This window comes from Lonchura striata, chromosome 3, assembly GCF_050655825.1.
Source record: "Lonchura striata isolate lonStrDom1 chromosome 3, ASM5065582v1, whole genome shotgun sequence".
NCBI classification, from domain to species: Eukaryota; Metazoa; Chordata; class Aves; order Passeriformes; family Estrildidae; genus Lonchura; species Lonchura striata.
Window position 1 is genome coordinate 6,636,039 of NC_140705.1, and position 26,109 is coordinate 6,662,147.

At 41.7% G+C, this 26,109-nt stretch overlaps 1 protein-coding gene across 1 annotated transcript in view; it reads left to right on the top strand.

Moving 5' to 3' along the window:
• Positions 1-1,741: 1,741 nt before the first annotated feature.
• Positions 1,742-26,109, top strand: part of LOC110470275 (opsin-5) — a 45,980-nt gene continuing 21,612 nt past the window's right edge. Inside the window, exons 1-3 of the mRNA XM_021529797.3 lie at positions 1,742-5,568; positions 15,753-15,905; positions 22,006-22,125. Of these exons, the coding sequence (XP_021385472.3) occupies positions 15,767-15,905; positions 22,006-22,125 (259 nt within the window). The 5' untranslated portion in view covers positions 1,742-5,568; positions 15,753-15,766. The remainder of the gene's footprint in view (positions 5,569-15,752; positions 15,906-22,005; positions 22,126-26,109) is intronic.

Consider the following 26,109-nt stretch of genomic DNA (forward strand, 5'->3'; position numbering starts at 1 on the left):
TCGAAATTATTGGAAAACCGTGGGCAATGTAATTGTGTAGCCCTCACCCCCCTAAGAAACTGAGAAGCAAGTAAACTGCTTAACTTTCATTCAATTTTCAGAATTAATATGTATTTTCAGGGATGAAGAAATAAAAAAATAGTTTTTAGGAAGTATCTAACACCAGAAATTTTAATTTCAAATTTTTAATCAAACTACATTTCCCCATTTGTCTTTAACCATTTTTCTCCTTTGAATGATTCCATTATAAAAGTGGTTTCTGCTTTTGTTGGGTTTCTTTTTGTTTGGTTTTTGGTGTTTCTTTTTTTTTTTTTTTTTTTTTTCCTTCATGCTTAAAGATAAAAAGCTGACAGATATTTAAATTTTGATGTTTCACATTTCACCAACTCCCATTAGGTGGGATGGATTTTAGCTTGCACATAAATTATCTTCATTTGGCATAGGATAAACTCTGGAATTCTGCTCACCTGCACTATATTGGCTGTTTCTTTGCTCTGTGCCATCCCTGTCCCTCCTCTCAGGAGCCTGGGGACCACTGGCTGAAAGCAGAGGATGCCAAGGTGTCCTCGCTGCTGGAGAGGGCCTTTGTTGAAGTAAGATGTACCCAGATGGCCTGAGAGAGCTGTCAGCAGGTGGCCTAGTTTGAAGCTGTCTTTGGCAAGTTCTGCACACCCAGAGGACAGAATTAGTGGCTTGATTGATCATACAGCTTTTATATGCCTTAGTAAGAGAAATGCATTGCTCCATGCAGGCGTGCTAAAGGAGAGATTGCCTACGTTTGCAGTGGAGTTGGTGCCAGGTGTTTTGGAGGGATGTGTGAGGAAAAGTTAGAGTTAGGACTAATTTTAGTCCTAGAAAACTTGGCATTTTTAGAGGGCCATTCACTTGGCTAGTCTCAGCTCTTTGTTCTTAGTGAGATGAAGTGGCCTCTGTGATTACATATTTAAAAAGGAAGGAAAAAGCCTCTCTGTTGGACTGAGAGCGTGTGAGAGGAGCAGACACCAAGGTCAGTTCGGAAGGAGGGGCAGGAGCTGCTCCAGGAGCTGGAGCAGAGATTCCCCTGCAGGCAAGGTGAGGACCACGGAGGCGCAGCTGTGCCCCTGCAGCCCATGGGGTCCGTGGGGAGCAGAGATCCACCTGCAGCCAGGGAGGAGCCACAGCTGAGCAGGGGGTGCCCAAAGGAGGCTGTGGTGGCCCTGCAGGAAGCCTGTGCTGGAGCAGGGTCCTGGCAGGACGTGGTGCCCTCATTGGAGCAGGATTTCTGGCAGGATTTGTGAGCCTGCAGTGGACCCCACAGGAGCAGCCCATTCCTGAGTGACTGCAGCCTGTGGGAGGGATCCACAGCAGTTCATGCAGAGCTCCAGCTCGTCGGAAGGACTCGCACTGGAGCAGCTCATCCTGGGATCTGCATCTGCCTCCTGGGAGAGGAAGCCCACACTGGAGCAGGGGGAGAGCGTGAGGAGTCCACCCTCTGGAAAGGAAGGAGCAGCAGAAACACCATGTGATGAACTGACCACAGCCCCCTCCCCTGTGCCCCTGCTGAGGAAAGGAGGACCAGAAAATCCAGGGGAAAGCTGAGCCCTGGAGAAAGGGAGGGGTGGGGAAAAGTGTTTTGAGATTTTATTTTGGTTCTTATTACCCTACACATTTGCTGAGCAAACTATCTCCCTTCCAGAGGGTGGAGCACAGTGGAGAAAGTCTCAAGGGTAAGGGCAGTAGAGCTCCTCCAGTGTCATGCCAACAGGGAAAACCTGGGCATGACCCCGACTGCTCCACTGGGCAATAACAGCATTAGCTGTAACAGCATGGCAGGGATATTTAAAATATCATTCAAAGTGGTGTGAGTAGACCCAGCAGAGTCCATGGCTCAGTTAACACATTCTGGCAGACAGAAGATGAGCCCTCAGGAGAGGATGGCACCCACCTCACCCAGCTTTTCTGTGCCTCAAGCTCTGCACTGGCATGGTGCTAATGGCCTGTGTCAAATGCTGCAGTGATGGCTGGGAGGTTTGCACAGCCTGGCCCCCTAATGAGTGCTGGCATCTATTTCTCAGTGAGACAGTGACAGCAACAGGAACAGTCTCATTGGACACGTCCAGAAGGATGAAGCCCTTGCACTCAAATCCCCTTCTTTCATTCCAGTTCTCGTAGCCAAGGATGAAATCACGTAAGCAGAGCAGGGAGTTAATTTTTATCTCAGCTGACCAGTGTGACATTAAGCATCAAGCCACAATTACTATTTTTTTAATTACCATGTGAGCAAATGCACTGAGCATTTCAGACACCCTGCCCCTGGCACATGACCACGTTTGCCCTGTCCTGGGGTTTTTTGTGCTGCACCAGGATTGCCCCACAGTGCTGAGCAGGACCATGGAGCTTGGCTGTGCTTCATGGGGGTGTTGAAAAGACACCTTGCAGTGCTGTGATGTATCAGTAAGGGAAGTGCTCTCATTCTGATTTATTTTTTATTTGCTCTTGCATTAAATCAATAATTTTTAAAAAAGCTTCTTTAAAAATAGAAAGAATAATTGAATGAATGAACTGGTAGGCTGAAGGATATTTTCCCCTGTACCTTTCTTTTTTCCTATACATATTTTTTTCCTAAAAAAATCAATAAAGGATTCAGCTTTCTGTCCTTGCAAGTATGTTCAATATTGGATTTTATTTCTCCCTTTCTCATAGTACATGCTACTTACATTCATTCAAGCTCAGGGGGACCAGCAGTGTCTTAGTTTTCGTCAGTCAGTGGAACATTTTCCAAACTGTAGGGTTGTTTCCTCTGAGATTCCTGAAAAAATTATTCAACAACTTGAATCCTTGAGTCTCTTATCTTCATTAAGTCTGAACTAGCTCATGAGACAGTTTACAATGTTCAACTACATCCTCAGTCTGGCCTGGCACAACCAAAATCTTCTAAAATTCCTCAGTTTTGTGGTTTGCCTGGGGTTATTTTTATACTATTTTTTAGTGAAGTTTCCCAGCCATCTATGAATCCTTGCTGTGCCAAGATTTTCATTCACATGTGGTTTTTTGCTGGGATTTTGCCATATGTAGTAAGACTGAATCTTACCAAATATGAGCAAGTCCAAGGTTTAAAGCTACTGGACAAGGACTATGATTAAAAAAATAACCCTCTCACCACTTTTCTTATTTTGCTGTTAAGGTTTTATTGCCCTGACTACTTTGCTGCTTGAGCAAGGAAAGCAAGTCAAGACCAGCCAGTAAGACCAGTTAAGATGGGAGCTAAGATGAGGACATCAGTGATCTGTTACTAACAATGACAATGTCACCACCTGCAAGAAACTGAGGAATAAACTCAATTTATTCCCATTGCCAGCTTTCATGAGTTGCTAGCCATGATTCTGCAAACTCTTTCCTAGAGATAAGTGACATGCCCCGAAGGACTTCGATTTGTATTTCACATCTACTTGTTTATGAGTCTGTAACTATCAAAATCCTCTTTAAAGCAACTACTGTTTGGAGAAGAGCCATGTTCCTGCTATCTCCTAGAGCCAAGGGCTCTGGATGGTGCTCAGAATTACATCCATCTTTTCCTTCTTTTCCACCTTTGCCTTTTCCAAGTCCTGCCCATCCTGAGGCATGCTGCTGCCTTTAGCCCTCACTAAATGCTGATGTTTATTGCTCTGCTCCGTGTTGATGTGAAGGACTGGAGGTGCAAAGGACACCAGGTGTCAGTGCTCTCAGGACTTACACCCACAAAGCAGGCAGCTCCCCTGGGCTCTTCCCAGGGCTTGTGGGGCAGCAGCACAGGGGGGGTTTGGGGGGCTCAGAGCTCCACATCCCAAGAGCTTTCCTGGTGTCTGCAGCTGCTTTGTCCTACATTGACAGTTTGGAAGACTGAAGTTCTTACCTAGAGTGAATTTTCTCTTTGGAAAATGATGTACTTTTCACCTTTCTGTGCCAGGGTTCTTCACCCCCTGAATAAAGCATGGCATTAACGATGAGCAGTTCTGCAGAGCAGCCTCAAACCAACTGAGCATAAAGCTCCGTGCTCCTGCTAATCCTGCAGTGAGCTGGCCTCAAGTCACTTGCCACACAGGGTCTTTGATGGTGCACCCTGGATTTTGGGTCAGTTAGAAAGTGCCTTTCTGGAGTTTCATGATTCCTCCCTTTACATGCAGTGCTTCTGGGCTGAAGGACCTGAGTGTGCCAAGGAAGGGTGAACTGGCAGGATTCAGTCTGCACCCAAAAACTGAGCTACTCCTAGTTCTTTCACAAGGAAATGGGAAAACAAGTTGCTTTTCTTTTTTATGTAACCATCAGAGAGTGGCATACAGCCTTACTTTGAGACTCTGCCCTGGCTCAGAGGAATCTTAATATTTCTGGAAATCATTTGCTGCCTCATCTTCTTTTACCATTTTAGGAGAGAATCCTTTTTTGTCTTTTACTGCTAGAACACAATCCTTCCACCTTTCTTTAGAAAGACACCCATGAAATCATGACAGTATTTTTTAAAATGAAACCAAAAGAATGTCATAATCTTTATTTATCTTTAATACTAAAAAGTTGAGTGAAGTAATTTATTAAAATCTTTCAGTGCTTCTTAATTCCTAGCCCCTGCCAGAAATGTGATAGGGTAAGTGTTGGGTTCAAAGCATCTAAAAATATTTGCTGCAATATTCTTTTTGCATTCAGGACTGGATTCAGTTTTCCATGTTACCTAGGAAAGTGATTCTTGACCAGAGCTGATAGAAGAGAACTGACTCTGATTTTCAGCTGTGCAGACTCAGAAATCTGCCTCAGTGAAGAAAATCGAGGATCAATTCCTATATTTCATCTTTGCAAATTTCTTTTTCAGGCTTCAGATTTTATTTTGCTGCAGTATAGATTGAAGGAGTTTCACTTAGTGTAAAAATTTTCTGAGTTCGGGGTAGTGATGATGATTTACACACACACACCTTTTTACCATCCAGCCCAGTCTTACAAGTGCCTGGTGGTGCTGGTGAAGAGAAGTGAGATGCAGTACTGAATTTTATTATCTCTGTGAAAGCAACTTTTAGTACTGCGGATCTTTTCCCTCTTACCAGAAAAGTAAGAATAACTTGATGAGAAAAAGCACCTTCAAGTTTAGAAGCATCGCCCGTTCCGCGGCGGGGGCGACGCGCAGGAGCCGGCGGCGCTGGCAGCGAGGGACAAGTGCTGCGACAGACTTTGCCTGGCTCTGGCTTTGTCCCCTCCCCTGCCTGGACATTCGGGGTCCCTCTGAGGAGCCCAGCACTGCCTGGCACAGGCGGAGGGGCAGGATGCTCCAGAGAGGGAATTCCACGGGGTGAGAGGTGCTGGGCAGCAGCACCAGCGGGGACGGGGAGAGGGGGAGGAACAGCGCAGAATCCAGTCGGGAAGTCCGGGATGGGAAGGGGGAGAAGGAGGGAGATTGGCTCCTACTGAGGAGCAGAATGATTTTTCCCTCTCCCTCTTGAACTCTAAAACTTGATACACCAAGAGCACTGTGGATTTATGCTTTTACAATCACTGTGGTCTAGACTTTGAAATAAAAGCAGCTGTGGAGCTCTAGGGGGGATGCTCTATACAGAGTTCATTGATAAGGTAAGTCCTTTTTCTCCTGTTCTGGTAAGGTGCTGAAAGTGTGGGTATTTACATGCAGGTGCAAAATGGCAAACAGATAAACACCAGGGTGCTTACCTTACCTATTTTCACTGTATTCTTAATTTAGGTCCATTTTCATATTATCTTTGCTCACACTTATTTTCTCAGAGAGTTCTTTTAATTGCTACTCTATTTTTCTTCTCCTTTCCGTGGAATAGAATGTTTAATCATAGGAATGGAGACACCAGAGTGCAGCCTTCTGAAATGCATCTAAGAAATTCAGAAAAAATTCCTGAAAATTTTGATATTGCATGGTGTCCTTTATTCTTTTTTGTCCTCCACCCCTTCTGAAGGTTCTGAGTCTCCAGGCACATGTGATATAACCAAGGATGATTTCATGATTTAACAGACTGGCCAGTCTAATGCAATTCTGAAAAATATTGTCCTTTTTGGACTGGTGTTTCCATTAGTCTTTCTGAAATTCTGCTCAAATCTGGCACTGTCTTTATTACAGAATGAATTAGGAAGAGAATTTATAACCTGTGTCTTTTGGCAATACCAGGAACCTAAAACATTGATAGATTTGATACTGATTATATGACTGGTATTGATTTTAAGCTGATCATTGGTTAATTTCAAAAGAAGAAAATACAATTAGTATCCCAAAACATTCCCTTACAACAAGGGAGAAAGTTTTTGCAGAAACTTTGCTCTCAGACAGAGGGGAACTGCCTGGAGTTGTACAACTGTAGATCAGCACAGGGTTGTGATGGCATTTTGCACCAAATAAAATGCAGTTATTTGTATTTAGCAGAACCCTAAGATTCATTTAATAATTAAATGGCATTGAAGTAGTCACCTGATAATCAGGCATCAGCAAATTCTTGTATTTACATGTATTTGGAGGATGTTTCTTTGCTGAGCTGGATGCAGACACCTGGTCTGTGTGCCTGACTGCACCCCAATTCGCAGTGCTGAACTTACTCAATAGTAAACAGGAAGCAAAATACTGATATTAAAAAATGCTTATATAAAAAACCAATTTTAATATCAGGGTCAGCCTGTAACAAGAAGAGAGAGATCCAGCAGAGAGATCAAGTTTCGTTCCCAGCTCCTGACTCATTACATGACTGCACACGGATGACTAAGCCACTCTAATTAACTTTATGAGCTGGAAAATAGTTGTGCATTTAGTTACTCCAAGCTTTATGTTTTACATGAGAAAGGATCGGATGAGATTTCATGTGCTGGTCTGCCAGGAAACCACTCGTTTGTCCCTGGGACAGAGCCAGGTGTTTGTTTAGTGGCCAAATGGGCAGTGATTGCAGAGTGACAGGATTTCCTCTGCAATAGGAAAAGTCTATGGAAAAGTGATCCAGGAGCCTGAACCAAAATTTCAGGTGCTGTATCTTGTGATCTGGCACTGCCTTTCTCTTCTTCATCTGGTCTTGTTTTCATGGCTTTTCCTTGTTGATTGTTCTCCAGTGATGCTACAATTGGAGTACAGTTTTCTTTTGGTTAATACAACATTTTCTGGGTTACTGAGACCATTTTTTATTCCTCTCTAGATGATGCTTGGCTGTGAGTGCTTTCCATTTTTGTCTAGAAAGCCTCTGCTGATGATGTAGCTCCCACATTTGAGTGGCACATGCTTTTTTCACAAGCCAGCCTCAGGGAAGCAGGAGTGTGAAATGCTGTGCTGTCTACCATAGAAAGATTCAATAAAACCTTTACAGCCTCTCCAGATGCTGTGAAATGTCTGCCTCTGTTTTCTTAAGCTGTGTTTTGGCTCAGGTCTACAGAGACAGCCAGGTTCCCTCTGCAAGATGAGGAGAGGGGTTGAGCCAGATATTTATATATATTTATAGCAGGTTCACAGCATTGATCTGGTCACTCCCAGCACTCCCAGGAAAAATATTGCAAGAAAATATGGCCCTTTCTGCCCCAGACAAGAGCAGAGGTGGGTGCCAGGAAATTAATGATCAAGATGAGCTCAAATATGGATGTTAGGAAATTCTGGTATGTCAGAGGGATCCCTGGGAATACAGTGGGATCACAGATCTCCTCCTGATGCTTTGCAGTTAGGTTGGGCTTATGGCCTAAATCAGCAGGAAATCTCTGTTGTTTATCAAACATTTTACCTTTACATGGTTCTTAATTTTAATATCCCAAATTGAGTTGTTTTCAGTGTTTCTATTCACCAGGAAAAAAAATTGGTTTGAATTCAGCTTCTTGTGAATGTATTTTATTGCTTTCCACTCACCTTCCTGTACTTACACCTCTTGCAATTCATGCATATTTTGTGGTATATTATCATGGTGAATCAAATTTTTTTAAGTAATTAAAAGCATTTTTGATACCCCATTCTTGCCAAGTCAGTATTCTCCAACCCTTCTGCATGTGTGCTACCTGTTCAAGGCACTTGAATTTCCTTTTGTTGCACACAGCCCTGTTCATTATCCATTTTGCATTAACAAGGCTTTTATCAAGGCTGAATTCAGAAGATTATTGGAGCTGCACTAATGAGACCCCTAAAATACTGAAATTAATCCCTAACATTATTCTTCCCCCAAAAGGATCTACCTATATTAAGGATTTGGGAGGAAAATGAAGTCAGTTGTTTTAGAAGTGTGTGATCTCAAGTTTCTTTCTGTGAAAATTTTGATTAATCTTAGGAAAACTTTACCTGGAGAGGCTGTAAAATTTCCATTATTTGAAACAGACTGGACACTCATCTGTAACAACAAAACCAGAATTTAGCCTGCTGTGAAATCAGATAAAGTTTGAAGGAAGTATTCCATTATTTGCATACCCCAGCACCTTCAGATTCTGTTCCTGGACAAATATATATATGTATGGCCATTTTCAGGGATATTATCAGGCCAGAGAGCATTATATGTTGTTTTATTGAGCTATGGGGGAAAAAAACCCCCACAAATAAATGGAATAATTTGGATGACTTCAAGCTTGTGGATGTTGTTAGGTGTCCTCTAGATATTGAGAACTAACTGTATAAATTTTGAAAACAATAATGCTTTTGGTTTTTCACATCAAATATTGAAAACACATTATGCTGCTGAGACTAATCTGAAATTTCAGTTTTGATCACTTTATCATAAATAAAGTGATCAAAACTGAAGATGCTGCCCTGGGGGGAAAAAAAAGCCCACAACTTCAGATCTCAGAGTATATCTGCAAAATTTTAGTCTGTTAGAGCTAAGAAATTCATTTGTACTTCACTGTACCTCCCCATCCCTTAGGACACCTTGTGGTACACAATAATTTTCCAAACCAGCAGAACACATTATTCTTGCTCGGATCCCTGCCTTGGGAGCCATTCAGAGCACGTGAATCCATTGGTCACCTTCCCCTGCAGATGCAAATTCCCTCTGTTCTGCTCTGAGGGGGAAGAGGTTTAGCAATTTGCTGCAAATTCCACATCCAGCAGAAGAAGGGGAGAGCTTGGCAGGACGCAGGGGTTTGCTCTGTGCTTGATCCTCCAGACCTTTCTGCTCCCCCAGGGGCCTGTAAGAATTCCTTCAGAAGATGGGAGAACACCAGGATGGAAATGTGGGCAGTGGCAAAGTCTTGGTGTCTGATGAAACATAAATGGACAAAGCCCCAGCCAGGACAGGCTGTGTCAGTGCTTTAGGGGTGCTGAGGCAGCAGCTAGCCAAAGTTCCCACCTTCTCCAGGGGATGCTGTAGAGGGATGTGGGACCTAAAAGCCTCACAGGCTGGAGTTTGTATGGGGCATGGAAAATCTGGTGCTGGACCTGCTGTGATCCAGCCACTGAAGGGTCTGCAAAGCACTGAAACCAAATGTCAGTGCCAGATAAATAATGGAAATAAACCAACTGGGGCAGGGTTAGATTGGCTATTGGGAAGGAATTCTTTACTGGGAGGATGGTGAGGCCCTGGCACAGGCTGCCCAGAGAAGCTGTGGATGCCCCATCCCTGGAAGTGCTCCTGTCCAGCTTGGATGGATCTCTGAGCATCCTGGGCTAGTGGAAAGTGTCCCTGTCCCATGGCAGGGGTTGGAACAAGATGGTCTCTAAGCTCCTTTCCAACCCAAGCCACTCTATTCTGTGATTCTGTGATAAATGACAGGTGACAGTCAGGTCCTTTTGGTTGCTGTCACTCATCTCCTGCCTACCATCCTGCTTTTGGCAGCTCTCTGTGAAAATTCCCTGGATTTGCCTAAACCTTAGGAAAAACATCAGCTGTTTTGTAGCAACAACAAAGATTTTTTTCCCGACCTCTGTGCCCTCCCTGCAGGAAGAAGAGGTCAGGAAGGTATAATCATTGTTATGTGGTGACTTCTGTCCTGAAGGAGGTGGGGATGGTGCCTCCTGGCCTTTGTCAGGGTGAGAAGAACCTGGCCAAGCCATGAAGGACACGTTGAAACATCCCCAGGGAGAGATGAGGAGAGAGCAGGGAACAGATCTAATGTAGGGCTGGCAAAGCTGCATTGATCAGGCCAGACAAGAAACCGCAAATCACTTTTTTTCCCTCCAATCTTAGAAGTTTTGAGGCTTGATATTGAAATTTTATAGTGTCTGAATCAGGAGTTTGTATCTCTTGAGGTTTGCTGTAGTGGAACTGTTCCATTTTAAAGAATATATTATTTAAAAGTGGAATTCTTTGTGTATTAATTAAAGATGAGTGTCTGCAGCACTCATATAAGCCTGAACCCATTTCTAATAATCAGAGTGAGTTGGTTTCTTTTGTTGTGGTTTTAAATATGTTTTCACAGGCACTGGGAGCCAGAATGTGCTGGAAAGAGGGTCAGCAGATGGGCTGGATGGCAGCCTGTGGTGCTGTGCTCTCTGTCCCCAGCTTTGGACATCAGAAACAGACAAATGTGGAATATTTTGGTCTTCTGAGGCAGTAAAACCAAAACCAAACCAGTCCTTGATAACTGGATTATTTCCCAGTGCTTGTCCTACCACACTGGATGAAGCACTTGTGTCACAAAACACCTTTTGGGAGCTCGGGTTTTCACCTATTTTTATTAACCAGAATCAAGGAATCAGTTACAAACAGGGTTACCATTTTCTTTTTTCTTTTTGTTTTTCTATTTTCTTTTTAGGTTTGAAAAGTGTACAGCTTTGGTAAAATGAAGGTCCTCAACAGCAGCTGTTTTGCTGTGGGTCTGCACTGCCTAGGAAAATGAAAGTAGCTGCAGACACTAAATTATTATTTTTAGAAATTATTGCATGTTTTTCAAAGCCCAGTAATAAGTCTTACTGCATAGTCTTGAAACTGAAAGGAAATAGAAACACCTAACCAGGGCTTTATTTAAAATACCTGGGTGTTGTTTAGCCTGAGATGGGGACCACAGAGGGTAGAGAGGAGCTGCTTGCCAGGGAAGCTGTGGCTGCCCCATCCTTGGAAGTGTTCAAGACCAGGTTGGATGGGGCTTGGAGTAATCTGGGATAGGAGAAGTTGTCCCTGCTCATGGCAGGGGGGTTGGAATGGAAAAATCCTTGAAGGTCCCTTCCAACCTAAAGCATTCTGTGATTCTGTGATCTCTCACCCCTGCCTTTCCAGTGCCCCTGTGGGATGTTGCATTGGGTTGTTTGGGCAAATCTTCTGTCACAGGTAGGCATGAAGTGTTTTCCTGGTACCAACAGACCAAAAGTTGTTGTTTCAAAAGCTCTCTCTTTTTCTTTTGTGTGAGACACATGAGACATACCAAATTTAGTGTTTTGTATCATTATTAACAGAAATGCAGCAGTGGGGTGTGATGTGATGGAGCACAATGCACACCTGAAATGTAGAAAATTGTTAATCTTTTAATTTAGTGCATTCAAAGTAATGATTCCTCTTCAACAGGTGGGAGTGAATTCACTGTAAAATAACCAACAACCTGGTGGTTGAACAAGCCTACTGAGGACAAAAGACAGATTTCTGGTCCATAGCTTGAATCTTCAGGATTTAGTCCTAAAGTGAGGTGAAACAAAGCCCAGAAAAAAAAAAAAAAAAAAAAAGAAAGGATGGTTGGTGAGCTGTAGAAGCTTTGAGTAAGATTTCTGATATCCTTGTTGTTTTTGTCTTAAATAGAGTGGCTGGTTGGACTATTGGGAAGTGCTTGGCTAAGGGTGTGTGTCATGGATGTGAGTTTTGACAATCTCTGCTCTGCCAGCAGTGCCCCAGCCAGGATGGTGTGACAGCACAAGGCAATGACCACTGGAGCTCTGCCTGTGCTTCCACAGCCCCTCAAATACCCAGGGGAAGTTCAGGATAAACACAACACTTGACAGTGTGTGCTGGGATCCAGCAGACACTGAGAGCAGACTAACTTTTCTGTGGACATACTGAGCAGTGGATGTAATTGGACAAATTAGGAGATAAATACCTTTTTTCCTTTTAAAAAGATAATATTTGCTGACATTAATTTATCCTTTTAGCTTTTGTCTTTTACTGACTCAGATAAAATTATTAATAGTTTTATTGTTGTCAACATATCATGAGAGAGCAGAAAATTATTGTCTTAATTAACACAATTGGTAGTGTTATCACTTTAGCTGTGTTAATCTTTCAAATGAGCCCTACTGACTCTTTCTATGAAGTAACTCTGGGTCCATGGACATCTTTTGTTTCACTTTGCCATTTATCCCCTGCCATTAATCTGCTTTTACAAATAATTGCTCCACTTTTCTGTGGGCCATCAGTTTGGAAACAATGTTTGACTTCTTGTGCTCTCTTTTCAAGTACATTAAAGCATCCCCTGCCACAGTAACTTCCACAGAGGATTTTGACAGCATTTGTGAGCAGTTCAGTTTCTGGGATTCCTATGGCACTCACTACACACTGCTATTTTCCATACTAAATTACTTTTGTCATTGAGCTACAACATGCTTTTAGTTTGTTCAGATTTTTTTTTAATGGTTGGCATTAATATTTCCTTCCTTTACCTGTAAATTTACAAAAATGCATTTCCCCACTTCATACCAGTTTGGCTGTCATACATAAATTGGGTACATCCACTTTTGGCTGGCTAGCATAAGCACAGTGATTGTTTTCTTATTAATTTAGATTAATTACTAATTAAGATTTCTTACTAGTTTAGATTCTTACCAACTTAGATTAAGGACTTCAGATTTTGCCTGGGTTGCTACACCTCCCATTTGTAGCTTCCCAAAATGTTTTAGGAGTTCCCAGGAACTTGCAAGCAATGAGGATTGCAAGCATGGATCACTTCTATTTCTATAAAAATAATATTTTGTAGTCTCTGTTTCTGACTTGTTAACTTTTAGGAGCTGTGAATGAGAAGATTTATGACCTTTATCAGGCATTTAATACTGTGATACCTTATAAAACACCAGTATAAATAAAACTGGCAGAGTTGGCAGTTCCAATATTAGTTCCTGAAGTAATGCATTTGTGAAAATGCACATCCCCTACATTTGTTAGTCTTTGCCTACTAGTATGAATATTATCCCTCTCCACATTTTTTTACCCAATATTTAACACTAGATGCTGATTAGGATTATGACTTTTCTTGACTTGGAATTATGAGAGAACTAATTATTCTGCTCTGTTAATTACACACTTTTCAAGTGAGATTGATTCTGGAATAAAGATTGATTTCTATTAATACCTATCTATCAGGATGATTAACATCTTCTAAAGCATAATCAAATATTAACCCCATGCACTAAAAATTTTTGTGTAAATCAAGCAGAGTTGTTTTTTATTTTCTTATATCTGAAACTTATTCTTAATTCACCAGACATGATTTAAAATTATAAGGAAAGTTTGCATACCTACTTGGAAGTTAGACATTAATTTCTTTTTATTTTTGTTGCAAATTTTTAAGAAATAATGTGCTCTCTCTACTTAAAGCTGAGATAAAGTGGTTTTTTTTCAGCAGCCAGAGGGGATACTCTGCATTTGCAAGCAGGTAAACAGCTGATATCAAGTGAAGCAGTAAAATTTTCCATGTCTAGGTGGAGCAGAGAGAAGGTCAGTGGGCTGGGGCTCTCCTGTCCCAAGGCTGTGATTTGTCTGGCAAACCTGCTCCTTTGCTTTAAGGCAGATTAGAAAACCCAGTGTCTGCACTTCTGGCTGGGTTTAGCATACACAGAAGTTGAAAATTCTTATTTAAAGCTACTTTGTTTATCTGCTTGGACATAGCAAAATATTGTCCTTGTGAGCCACCTGATACTGACTTGAGTGGGAAATTCTACTGTGGCTCAAAAGAGGAAGATGCCCTGAAATACTCTGATATTTGCATCAAACCCAACTCGTGCTGACAGGTCCCAGATGTGCTTTTCCATTTGCATCACTTCAGCACCCACATGGTTCAAATGCTGCAGCCACAGAGGAGCTGTGGAACAGAGCTGGGGCACAGAAAAACAGCAGGATCCTTTTAAAGGCCAGGTGGAACCTGGATCAAGACCTGTGGCTATGACAGGATGGACAGAATAATCCTGATTATTTCCCAGGTCCATGCTTTAGTCCATCCTTTTGTACAGGATGGTCTTTTCAGACTGTTGTACCAGAGTACCTGATCCAAACCTAAGTGGTTGCTCTGCTCTCTGGAACAGTAATTTTTTTTTTTTTTAATTATTTTTAAAATTAATCAGCCTTTTTTTTTTTTTAAATTTTAAAAAACCCCAAAAGACAATAAGGCTGCTGAACTTTAAATAGTTAATAATGTGTGGAGCCATATGCCTGGGTGACTTTTTGTTCTCTCCCATGTCCAGGGTAGCAGTATGCCTTCATGGTTCAATCCCCTTCAGTAAAATCTTTCTTTTTATTTTTCCCAAAACTAGAAGGACAGCAGAGAGAGGGCTGTGAGTGCTTCAGGTGTACATATCCAATAACAGACCTGATGACACAGCTCTGTTATTGACAAGAGTGCCTGTCTTCAAGGTGCAGAAGAGAGAGCAAATGGGTAAAATAAAGAATTAATTTTTGTTTCTCATTTAGTCTTTCTCCAAGTTGGACTTTTGAGGGGAAAAATTTAGAGTTTCACAGTGTGTCCCAGGTCCCATAGCAAAAATTATGGAAGCCCTGAGCCAAGTGCTGAGTTCATTAATGCAATTGCTGTCCCAGCAAGCACCAGCAAGAGGAATTGGGGTGTCTGAATTCCCTAAACAGCTCCTGGCTAGGTGGTTTCAAATGCTGCAGAAATATTTTTTTCTTATGCAGGAGTTCCTCACTTACAACCCTTCAGTTGTCCTGGAGAGAAGATTTTCATGGGTGTTTGCCAGATTCCCATTTTCCCCAACCAGGGTTCTCTTTACTTATGTTAACATGTTTGACCTCAATAGCCCATTTCCACAAACAAAAAACCAAAAAAACCAACCAAACAACAACAACAAAAAACCCTACAAACAACCAAAAAAACCCCAAACAAACCCCCCCCCCCAAAAAAAAAACCAGAAAAAAAACCCAAAAAAAAAAACAAAGGAAAGAAAACCCAACAAGCCTTCCTAGATGACTCTACTATTTAATGGTCCTGCAATTTCACAATTCCAATGGCCAATTGTTTATAACCATGGCAAAGCTATTTGCATTGGAACACAACACCTAGGGAAGTCTAAGGAGAATTTGTGGATGTAATTTTTCACCTACCTGTAAAATTTGCAGAGCTGCCATCTGCAGACATACTATCCCTCAGGATACAAAGAAATTGCTGGAGTGTCTTGCAGATAATTCCCAGTTTCTTGGCATTGTGAGAAGCATGTGTCTAGACAAAGACAAGCAGCAGACTCAGCTCCAGCCTTCCTCCAGTCCTGTCTCTGGTCATGAGAAGGAAGAGATCAGCCCCTGCCCCTCCTCTTCCCTTCATGCGGATGTTAAACACCCCAGTGAGGTCTCCCCTCAGTCTCCTCCAGGCTGAACAGTCCACATCACCTCAGCTGCTCCTCAAAGCTTTCTCCTCCAGACCCTTCACCATCCTCGTGGCCTCCTCTGGACACTCCCCAGTAGCTCAAGGCCTTTTTCCTGTTGTGGTCCCATGTAAATAATGATATTCTTGGATAAAGTAAGTCATGACCCAAATCATGGTAAGATGTTCTATGCAAGTTTGAATGGTATCCTAAAATGCCCTGTGAAGTGTCAGAGCAGAATTGCAAATGGGAAGATAGATCCTGTGTATGAACAAAAATATCTTCACAATTTCTAACAGCAGGTGTGATCTGTTGCAAACTCTGTTCTTTTGTTTTTCAGACACTTCACTGGACATGAGTGGGATGGCACCAGATCACAACAATTCTTCCCAGGAAGAATACATCCCACACTATCTCCAAGAGGAAGACCCCTTTGCATCAAAGCTCTCTAGAGAAGCTGACATCATAGCTGGCTTTTATTTGACAGTAATTGGTAATGATTTTATAATTGGTCTTTGAAATATGACTGTGCTGCTGCATCCTTGCACCTCTCAGAAAAGAGGAAGAAACTGCTTTTCATTAGATGCATAATTACACATTTTTTCATACTAGAAAAAAAAAAATCTGGGAGGGAGGAGAGATAATGTGTTAGAAATATGGTGTCAACAGTTAATATCAATAGATAATGCTGCTGCAGGTAGCCAGAAGTGACCAGCAGTAGATGTTTCAGCAAAAAGTGAAGAAATACTCATTGTTTTTAATAACTGATAGGTAGCAACTCTGCAGTTTAATCTGTCCCTGGGCAGAGTAGGGATTCCCTCACTATGCATTGTGGGTTTTATGGCCTATTTTTACAGCCTGAACATCCTCAGATGTGTTCATGTGACCCTTGCTCATCTCCTGGCATCATCTGTCCTCTGTGGCACATCACATTGAGCAATATTTTCTGCCTTGCGCCCTCCCCATCCTTTTGTGTTGGAGTCCTTTACAAAGTTCAAAGCGACCTTGCAAGCAGAATAAATGCAATTATCTATTGGTTAGTGCACACCCATGATATCTGGGTCTGATTTCTCTTGAAAGTATTCACATGCCAAGGAGTTATTATTCAGCAGGAAAATACTGGTCTCTTTCTTCAGGGCCTTATTCTTGATAATTTGCCTTCTTTACATTGTGGAGGAGAGCAGAGTTATGTCTTTCTGTGTCCATATTTGCCTCAACACCTGAGGGAATGGCATGAAGCTGAGTCAGGGCAGCTTTGGGTTGGATATCAGGAAAAGGTTCTTCACCCAAAGTGTGGCTGGCTGGAACAGCTCCCCAGGGCAGTGCTCACAGCACCAAGCCTGACAGAGCTCAAGAAGTGTTTGGGCAAAGCTCTCAGGCACAGAGTGGGATTCTTGGAATTGTCCTCTGCAGGGTCAAAAGCTGGACTTTGGTGATCCATGTGGGTCCTTTTCATCTCAGGATATTCCATATTCTATTCTATTCTATTCTATTCTATTCTATTCTATTCTATTCTATTCTTTATTCCATTCCATTCCATTCCATTCCATTCCATTCCATTCCATTCCATTCCATTCCATTCCATTCTTTATATATTTTAAGTTCCTTTATGCTTCAAGGTCTTAGTTCATGCAGTTTCTCACAGATCAACAGCAATTTTCTCACTAAAACTGATCCGAGGACAGAACAGTTCTACAAAAACCTGGGCTCCAGGTGTCAGATGTCTGAAGGCAAGGCTGAATACAGGGTGTACAGTGATTCCTTGACATTTATTTTAGTTTTGATACATTGTCTTGTTCAACGAGTTGTGCACAAAATATCAAGATCTGTCAGTCAGTCCTACCTTTGTGTTTCTCATTCACTACTTTTCATCCCCCTCTCCTACTCTATATTGCTGCTTTTCCTCTGACTGATCTCAATAATGTAATCTTTTCCATAGTGGAGGTAGCAGAGTTTTTATTATTATTTCCCTTCTATTAATGCTTCTGTTTATTTCTCATTTCTCTTCTACTTACATCTTTATTGAAAAAAGAATTTAAAGCAGCAGAGGTGACAGGTGAAGCTGTGTCTCGGTGTGGTTCTTGGTATTCATACACTGCGTTGTAGGTATCCTCACTTTTCACACATATATTTTTTTTCTGTTGCTCTGCAGACAGAAGTTTTCACTGAACTGTACAAAACAACCTCCACTTTGGGTCTTTTTTACTTGGTTAAATAAACTTAGCTTTAGTCCCAGGAAATATGTCTGATGGGTGAATCTTCCCAATATACACTGTCTTGCCTTGTTATATTCACTGTATTTAGTGTAGATTTATATTTTTCCAAAAATTACCCCTGTCAGATGTAAAACATCTTGAAAAACACAGGCACAATCAAATTAAGGCAAAGAACAATAATCAAGAATTTCCAGTGAAAACCCAAAAGCCAAACCATAAAGGCACAGAGCAATTTTGTGAGCAATGTGAGGAAAGTGAAATTATAATTTTGAAAGGTCTCATAGTAATTTTGATATTGGACTTGTGAACTCATTGTATCCAGTGGCCTGGGTCAGGGTAGCTTTGCTGTACCTGTATGTTTCTGTGCATATAATATCTCACATTTAGCTCTAAATTCACTTAATTTTTGAAGTGTGTGTTTATAAATGCATTCTACTTGGTTAATTGCTTTGCCCGTGTGTGCATAACAAACTTCACTAGTGGCTTTTTTTAGAGTTAATTATGGTTTTCCCATATCCATAAAAGTGCTGTATTTGCATATTCCTTGGATCTATAGAATATGGATATTAGGAGAAAACTTCTTCCCTGAAAGAATGGTTGGGCACAGGAATGGGCTGCCCAGGGAATGGTGAAATCTTTAGCCCTGGAAGTTCAGAAAATGAGTGGAGGTGGCTCTTTGTGGTATGGATTGGTGGGCATGGTGGTGCTCAGTCAAAAGTTGGATGTTGGATCATCTTGGAGATCTTTTCCAACCTAAATGATTTTATGATTCCTTGTCTGTGTTTTTTTATTATGACTTATGATTCAGATTAAACCTGTGACATTTTTCCACTGAACTGCATTCCCTACTCCTTTGCAAGAAACTGTGGCCCCTCCTGAGGATGGCCTGTGGGGACATCCTGCCAGCAGGGACAGGGAAGCAGGAGGTGGGAAGCCAGGATTGTTTTTGTGCATCTTTTTGCACTTGAGCTGTGTAAGGTGAAAATCACTTTAAAATTTCTTTCAAAAAGGAGATGAAGCTGAACAGTGAGTGAACAAGGCTGGATCTTATCAGGAAACCCTGATAAGAGGTTTTAGTGTCAGACTGGGTGTACAGCTGAAGTATGAACTAGAAAAATAATTGTTTTTTGTCTTTGAAGAAAATCAGGAGTCTTGACTAGTCTAATAAATTCTATGTAAGTGCATGATCATTTGTCCTGAGTAGTTCATTTCCATGTGTAGCTTTCTAATTGTTTAGAAAAAATGATCAGATCCAATTCTTTTGTCTTTGTCACTTCCCCCACCAGCTTTCTCATCACTACCTTGATTGATTCACTGTACAGCCAGGCAGGGTGACAAACTACTGAGCAGGGACCCGCTGGTTGTCAGCTCCTCTGAAACCCCTTGGCAAGTCACTATTGATTTACAAACTGTTGTGCACACTTCCTCAGCCTATTATGAAACAGCTTAATTGAAAACAAAATCCTGAACTATCTTTTTGTTATTTTTAAATTCGATTTTCTCTGATGCTTCAGTGCTGCTCTCAGGTTGGAGAAGTGTAAGTTTATTTCTCCACTTGGCTGCTTGTAAACACTTTCCCCTCGCTGCAGGTTGTGTGTCTCAGCCTGGCTCTGTCTCTGCAGGTGTCACTTTTTTAGTTATCACATCCTTGGCTCTTTGTTTGTGTATAAATAATAGTGCCATGGTGCTATGGTCAGTTCTTCTGGAAAAGAGCCTTTTTTTTATATCTGGAAAGTCTTTTGCCCCTGTTTCCAACCTACCAGATTTGGGAGCCTGCTCCAGCAAGGGCTTCAGCTGACTGCTGGGAAAATCATTTCATAGCAGGAGAAATGGGGCATTGGATGCCTCACCTAAGGAGATTATGGAGTTTTGATCACCAAGGAGTTAAAGAAAGATTCAGATTAGCAAATTTCAGATGCAGGCATAGACAAAAGGCAACACAAATGATCAGTGGACCCCTTCCAGCCACAGGATTAGGAGGTCAGTGAGCTGGGGCTCTCTGAAACATTCATATTAATAATGAGCAGTGGTGTCAGAGCAGCTTGGCAACTTCAGAGCTCCTTGGCTGATAGAGATGTCTCTCTAGACTGCCAGTCAGTTGAAAAAGATTAAAAAAAAATGTCAAATGCTTTCAAAAGGTATTTCAAACTGGATGCTGGCACTCTAGTTATCCTAAATACCACTGGAGAGGAAAATGGCACTAAAAGAGAAAAGGATTAAAATATATGAAAAATTCTCACAGCATTGAGATTCATTTACTCAGCTGTGAGGAAGAAAATGACTCCTATGAATACTTCTATCTGCTTATCATTCAGATTAAATTTGCGGAGCCATAAGAGTAGCTTGTTCTTAGAATTTAATTCACCCAGAGTAAATAAAATTTGATGAGAAAACCTAAGATCAGTAATAAGCCTGCTTCTGTTCTTCTGTTTATTTTGTAAAATAATACAGAAAGCAATACTGTAAATATACAAATAATAAAGTTTCCAATGTGTCACTTTTAATACAGAAAAATTCAAAATCAAAATATTTTTCTCCTGAATTTGGTAAACTTTTGGTTCCTTATATTTCTTGATAAATAATTTGGTTTGAACATCTGGGTACCATTTCTCTCCCTGCCACATGGATGTTCCCAGGTTGGGTTTGTTGATTTTGTGGGGACAAGGCACTCTTGCAAGGGGATCATGCCATTGATGGACCAGAGTAAATAACAAAATACCCATTTAAATACTGGTTTATTTATACTGAATTACCAAAATAATTAAATACACATTTAATTACTGAACTACATTTCCTGAGGTCTGGCCTGCCAGAAGACTCGGATGAAAATTGCCTGGTGTTCAAAGGTACAACACTGGGAGAGGGCAGCACTGCTGGGGGTGCTGGGGTTTCTGCAAACAGAGATTGCCCCAGCACAGCCCCGTGTGCAAGGCAGCACAAAGCTCACCCTGATGCCTCAGCAGCAGAGGGAAGTTGGGTTTTCTATGACTTTTTTGGAGTAGAGTGAGGAGTTGGCCTCAGCAGGTAGCCAAGAACTCAAGACAACCCTCAGAGTGGGACAGAAAGGAAACAGGCAGAGAAAAAGTGAGGATGAAGACAGGGTGGGGATGAAGATAGGAAAATCCACTCCTGGTTACTGCAGTGGGCAGACAGGCTCCTTGAGGGGAATAAATTCAGAATCATGGAATCACAGAATGCTTTGGGTGGATGGACCTTAAAGATAATTTTGTTCCAACTCTCATCACGGCGTTCCAACACCCAAAGCTTAAAGTTTAATTACTGATTTAGGTAGTGAGAAAAAAAGATGTCAAACCTAAAATACTTATGGAAAACATCCTTCCTCAGCCTTTAAAGCTAAAATACTTGTGAAAAACACCCTTCCTCACCCTTTACACCTAAAATACTTATAGAAAACATCCTTCCTCCCCCTTTCCTGGGCTGAACCTCTCTCCAACATTTCCCTTTTTGTTGTAGGTCCCTTTTGTGAGGCACAGGCACTCTTTGCTCTTCACTCTTTTCTTCTGCATTTCCCTCTCTGACGTGTCTCTCCTGATCTGGTGTGATGCTCAGTGGGCCATGGTCCCTTTGGGATTTTCTTGTTCCATGAGAGGGATGTTTTGTGCTGTCCTGTGTTTCCACAGCAAAACACTCACTCTGACCTTAAACACTTTCAAATATGAATTAGTGAAGACACATTTTCTTTAAGGGAACTGGAAACCCTGTAATTCTCTGTACTGGTGTGATTAACTTCATGGCAGATGAACCACTTTGCAGTGCTGGTACCTGTGGGTCCTTGGGTCATGATATAGATAAAAATATGCCAGCCAATATGAGAAGTTAAAATCAGGTTTTATTATTTTTATTTCTTATGATATAAATAAAGTTTAATGTAAGATTTAAGATTTAATATCAATATATTAATTTAAATTAAGCTGGAAATCCCTCAACACCTGATTAGGGTATTTAATAAAGTTGAAGTTGGTCAGATTCTGGTTCCTGTGATTACAGAGAGCTGAATTTCATTCTTGTGACTGTATAAACATCTGAGTGAGAGCTGTGTTGGTCAGGGCAGAGGGACTCTGGGGTTTCTGCTGTGAGCATTCAGCCCATGTCTGGCAGGCTCAGCTGCTGAAAGCAGTGCCCTGCTCCAGGGGGAAAGCAGCGTTTGCTGTTTGCTGGGGGAGGGACGTGCTGCAGTCCAGGTCTCTGGGAGCTGCACAATGACAGTCAGGGGATCACATTTCAGCATAAAATGCCCAGCCTTAGGGACCACCGGTTCAGGCTGAAAATATCTGGGAGTTTCACAAGGAAGATGGAGTATTGCTGTTTTTGAGGATGATTCTAATTTCAATGTTATCCTATTTTCCATTATTGCAGGGATCCTTTCAACTCTGGGAAATGGGTATGTTATTTTTATGTCCTCAAAGCGAAAAAAGAAGCTGAGACCTGCTGAGATAATGACTGTTAATTTAGCAGTGTGTGATCTGGGCATTTCAGGTAATTTCATGTTTTTATTTTCCCTTGTTTTTACTACCTCACCATTCTGCCTGGCAGCAGCAAGAGACATTCCTCTGGAAGTCATGGGAGCATCAAATTCCTTTTGCTGCAGATATTTCTGCTCTATTATTTGCATGTAAATAATAGGGGAGGATGGAAAAAAAAACATTCCTGAACAACTTGATGGGAAGAAATTAACAGTACAGAGGAAAAATTAGAGTTGATTTTATCAAAAAGGCAGCACTCCTGTTCACCCCAGCACTGGGCAGGTCTCCAAAGGCAGCTTCCATGTGCACCCTGGCACAGTAACCACAAAATAATTCAGTATTATAGGTGCAGAAAATTATGCTTACCTGCCATAGGGTGAAATAGAATGGATACAAATACCTCAAAAACACATGTTTAGCCAAATAATTGGAAAATGCCAGTGGCCATCAGCCCATCAAAGCTTTAGTTTTCTCTCTAGTGGTTATCCTCCTTTGTCTCTGGATCAGAAAATATAAGCATTTATTTCAATCTGTAGAGTATGAGCCAGCTGGGAGGATTTTTATTTCAACCCCACAGTCTGGATGTCCTGGCACTGGAGGAGGGAGCTTTGGAGAGGTTTATCCAGAGCTGCAGAGATGGTTGTTTTAGGTCTTGACATGAGACTGATCCAGCTGCTCACAGGGAAAGGGCTGGATACCCTTTAGATAAGGATATTTTGGGTGGCAGATAATCCAATGGGTATCAGGACCCATCTGGCCATGGGATCTCCCCAGTGCCATATAAATGGAATTATATTCCCATGCTTGCAGGGTCATCTGTCCCCTGTGTGTTGTATAAACTGGGGCTTCTTCCCTCAGCACTATTTTCCTACCCTTGTCTCTGCCAGATGCTTCTGGCCTCACCTAAACTCCAAAAATATCACTGAACAATATAAAATGATGGCTTCCCGCCTCCCCAGAGTGATGCTTTTTTGAGCTCTCACAGCACAAGACCAAAGACCTACTCATCCCTGCAGATTCCAGTGGTTTTGTTCAGTAAACATGGGTTTCTGAAGGAAATATGAATTCAGCAGAAGAAAGATGTTGGTATAAATATCACTGCTACCACACAGAGAAATCCCAATGATTTCCTTGGCATTTCTGTCATGGACACACTGCTTCCATCTCCCAACACTTAGAAGTTCAGGAAAAATGCCCGACTGGCTTCTTCCTCCCCTGTGATATTCCCATTCTCTTTGTGTTTTAAGAATCTGTATTATAAGGCTCATATTAGTCTCTCCAATGGGAAGGAGTGTTTCAGGAGAATTCCCCCAGCTTTATATTTTGAATTTTGCCCAGAGAAGCTGTGTCTGCCTCATCCCTGCAAGTGTCCAAGGCCAGGTTGGATGGGGCTTGGAGCAACCTGGGAAGGTGTCCCTGCCCATGGGGTGGAATGAAATGGTCTTTACGACCTCTTCCAACCCCAAATATCCTGTGATTCTATGATTGGATGAATTTTAACAGTTTTAACATAAAAACTGTGTCCCAACCACACAAAATACAGCTTGTTTGGGACCCTTCTTAGTGTGAGGGCTGGGAATATCCCTGTTATGGACTACTACCAGAGCACCACTTGGTCACCTTGTTTTCTTCCATGGGGATCTCAATCTATCTGGGATTGAAATTTTGGAATTAAAAAGAGTGATTCCCAGAGCCATGCTTAGTTTTCTTCATTGTCTATTTTTTTATTTTAATTAATAGAAGGTGATAACTTGAGAAATGTGATGGGTTCTGTCTGCTGGACAAACTGAAGATAGAATTTTTTTTTCACAAAATCTTAATAATTAACTCACTTTTCTTAACAACTTTTTGAAGAGTTCTGCTTCCTGTAGATTTCCACAGGGTGGCACCAGCCCCTTGTTCAAAGCTGCATCAGACTGATTTTGCACTGACATCGTGCTTGGTGCTGCTCCCAGTCCTACTGCTGAAGAAAAATTTGATTTTGTGCAAAGAATGTGTCGGCCTTTAAAGCTGTCAGTCACTTATATGCCTTAAATTGCTGACTTGATTGTTAGCACATAACCTAGACCTTGCCATATTTAATGTTTTTCTTGAAACCTTAATCACTGAGGTCAGCTTTTGCTTGAAAAATCAAAAATGGATTTATTCTGCTCGGAGAAAATCACATCAGTATTGACCTGAGCACATCCTGCAGGTCCAGTCATAACTTTCCTCACAGGCTTAGGATAATCCAAAAATATCTTTTTTAAAAATGCGTCTAATTTTGAAGTGTTTTCAATCCTGATGCTTTTGGTATGGAAGATAATGGTAATTTTCTGCAAGATTCAGTTTTGGAAGAAACGCTTTAATTTTCTGTTAAGAATGAAAAGAGAACACATGGTTTTACATCAGTTCAATGTGAAATGGAATGTTTTTAGATAAAATAATTTCCTACAGATCAACAAAATAGAGGGGTTTTTGTCTTGGTTTCTATGAATGAGTTACCTTGTAGAAAATACAGTTTGCAAGATAATTTTTGCCTTCTTCATAAACCAATTCCCTGAGCTTCTATGACATTACAGACACTGGTTCAGCCAGGGGAACCAGCCCAGAAAAGCTGAGATTTTCAAACCCTTGAGGTGCTCTGGCTGTTCTGTGCAGGAAGGAATACAGTCACTGAATGTGGAGTTCAATATTTAATCTTGTTTGAATGTTGCAGTTGGAATGTTCAGGCCTGGGAGAATTTAAGATCAGGCTGGTAAGTAAAACTGAAGTGTTTGGAAAACAGATGTCCCTAGATTATAAATTTTTGAGTTTTCTGTTCCATTAAACTTGATTTATTTTCTTTGCCTAAATTAAGACCAAGAAGAAGGTAATAATTAGGAGAAAGAAGATATTTCTAACTAGATAATTAAAATTTTCAAACTTTCTCTTTGTCACAATATTTAAAAAGAATATGAAATATGTAAACCTGCTTTAAGGTGAGAATGGAATATCGTTTGACCAAACCTCACTTCCTCCATAATGCAGCACTCACTTGTACCTGTGGAGGAATGAGCTAAAGTGCCTCTAAGAGAAAGCCTCAAAAATAGTTACTCATTTCCCATCTCTTTGGGGAATCTTAGGATGTTTTGATATCTGTGTGCAGTGGCTTGCTAGGAGGCACCAAAGTGTGGTGTGGAGAGGAGCTGAAACCACTTCTGCAGCTCAAGTCCATGTATTTCTTTCCACCTAACACTTTACCTGACTGTGCATCCTTCTGCTGGGCCTTGAGAGGCTTGAAAAAGTCCTTTTCGAAGGCAAATTTCTTTACCTTGTGCTCAAAGATGCCCAGTTGGCTACAGGGATGTAGATTAAGTAGATCTGTGCTTATTTCAAGCTCTGACTCACCAGCACCAATCCTGTTTAGGTATCGGCCTGTGGACTTACCACATACTCTGAGGGTTTCATAGTGAGAAGAGCCTGGCCATGACTGGTTCCAGAGAGTTGGTTTACCTCTGGTTTCTGTGGTTTATACTAAAGCACCTCTTTCCAGCCCTTCTGCAGGCTTGGCTCATCCCACCTCATCACTGCTGCCATGGGATCCAGCTGCAGCTCAGTCCTGTGCATGGAGTGCTCACGAGCCATGGCATCACAGAGTGCTTTGGGTTGGAAGGAACCTTAAAGATCACCTTGTTCCAACCCCTGCCATGGGCAGTGATGTCTTCCAGTGTGCCAGGTTGCTCCAAGCCTCATTCCACCTGGCCTTGAACACATCCAGAGGTGGAACATCCACAGCCTCTCTGGGCAACCCACGACAGTGACTCACCACCTCACAGTAAAGATTTTCTTCCTAATATCCCATCTAAATTTACCCCCCAGCTTAAAGTCATCCCATACTCTGCCTGAAGCCCTTTCTCCATGTTGCAGAGCACTTTTGCAGGTATTAGTTTAGCAAGGGAGAGAGTTTGCCTTTCTGATAAAAGGAGATTTGCTCAGAGATGGGTTTTACCAGTGGGCTGACATTCTCTCCACCTTT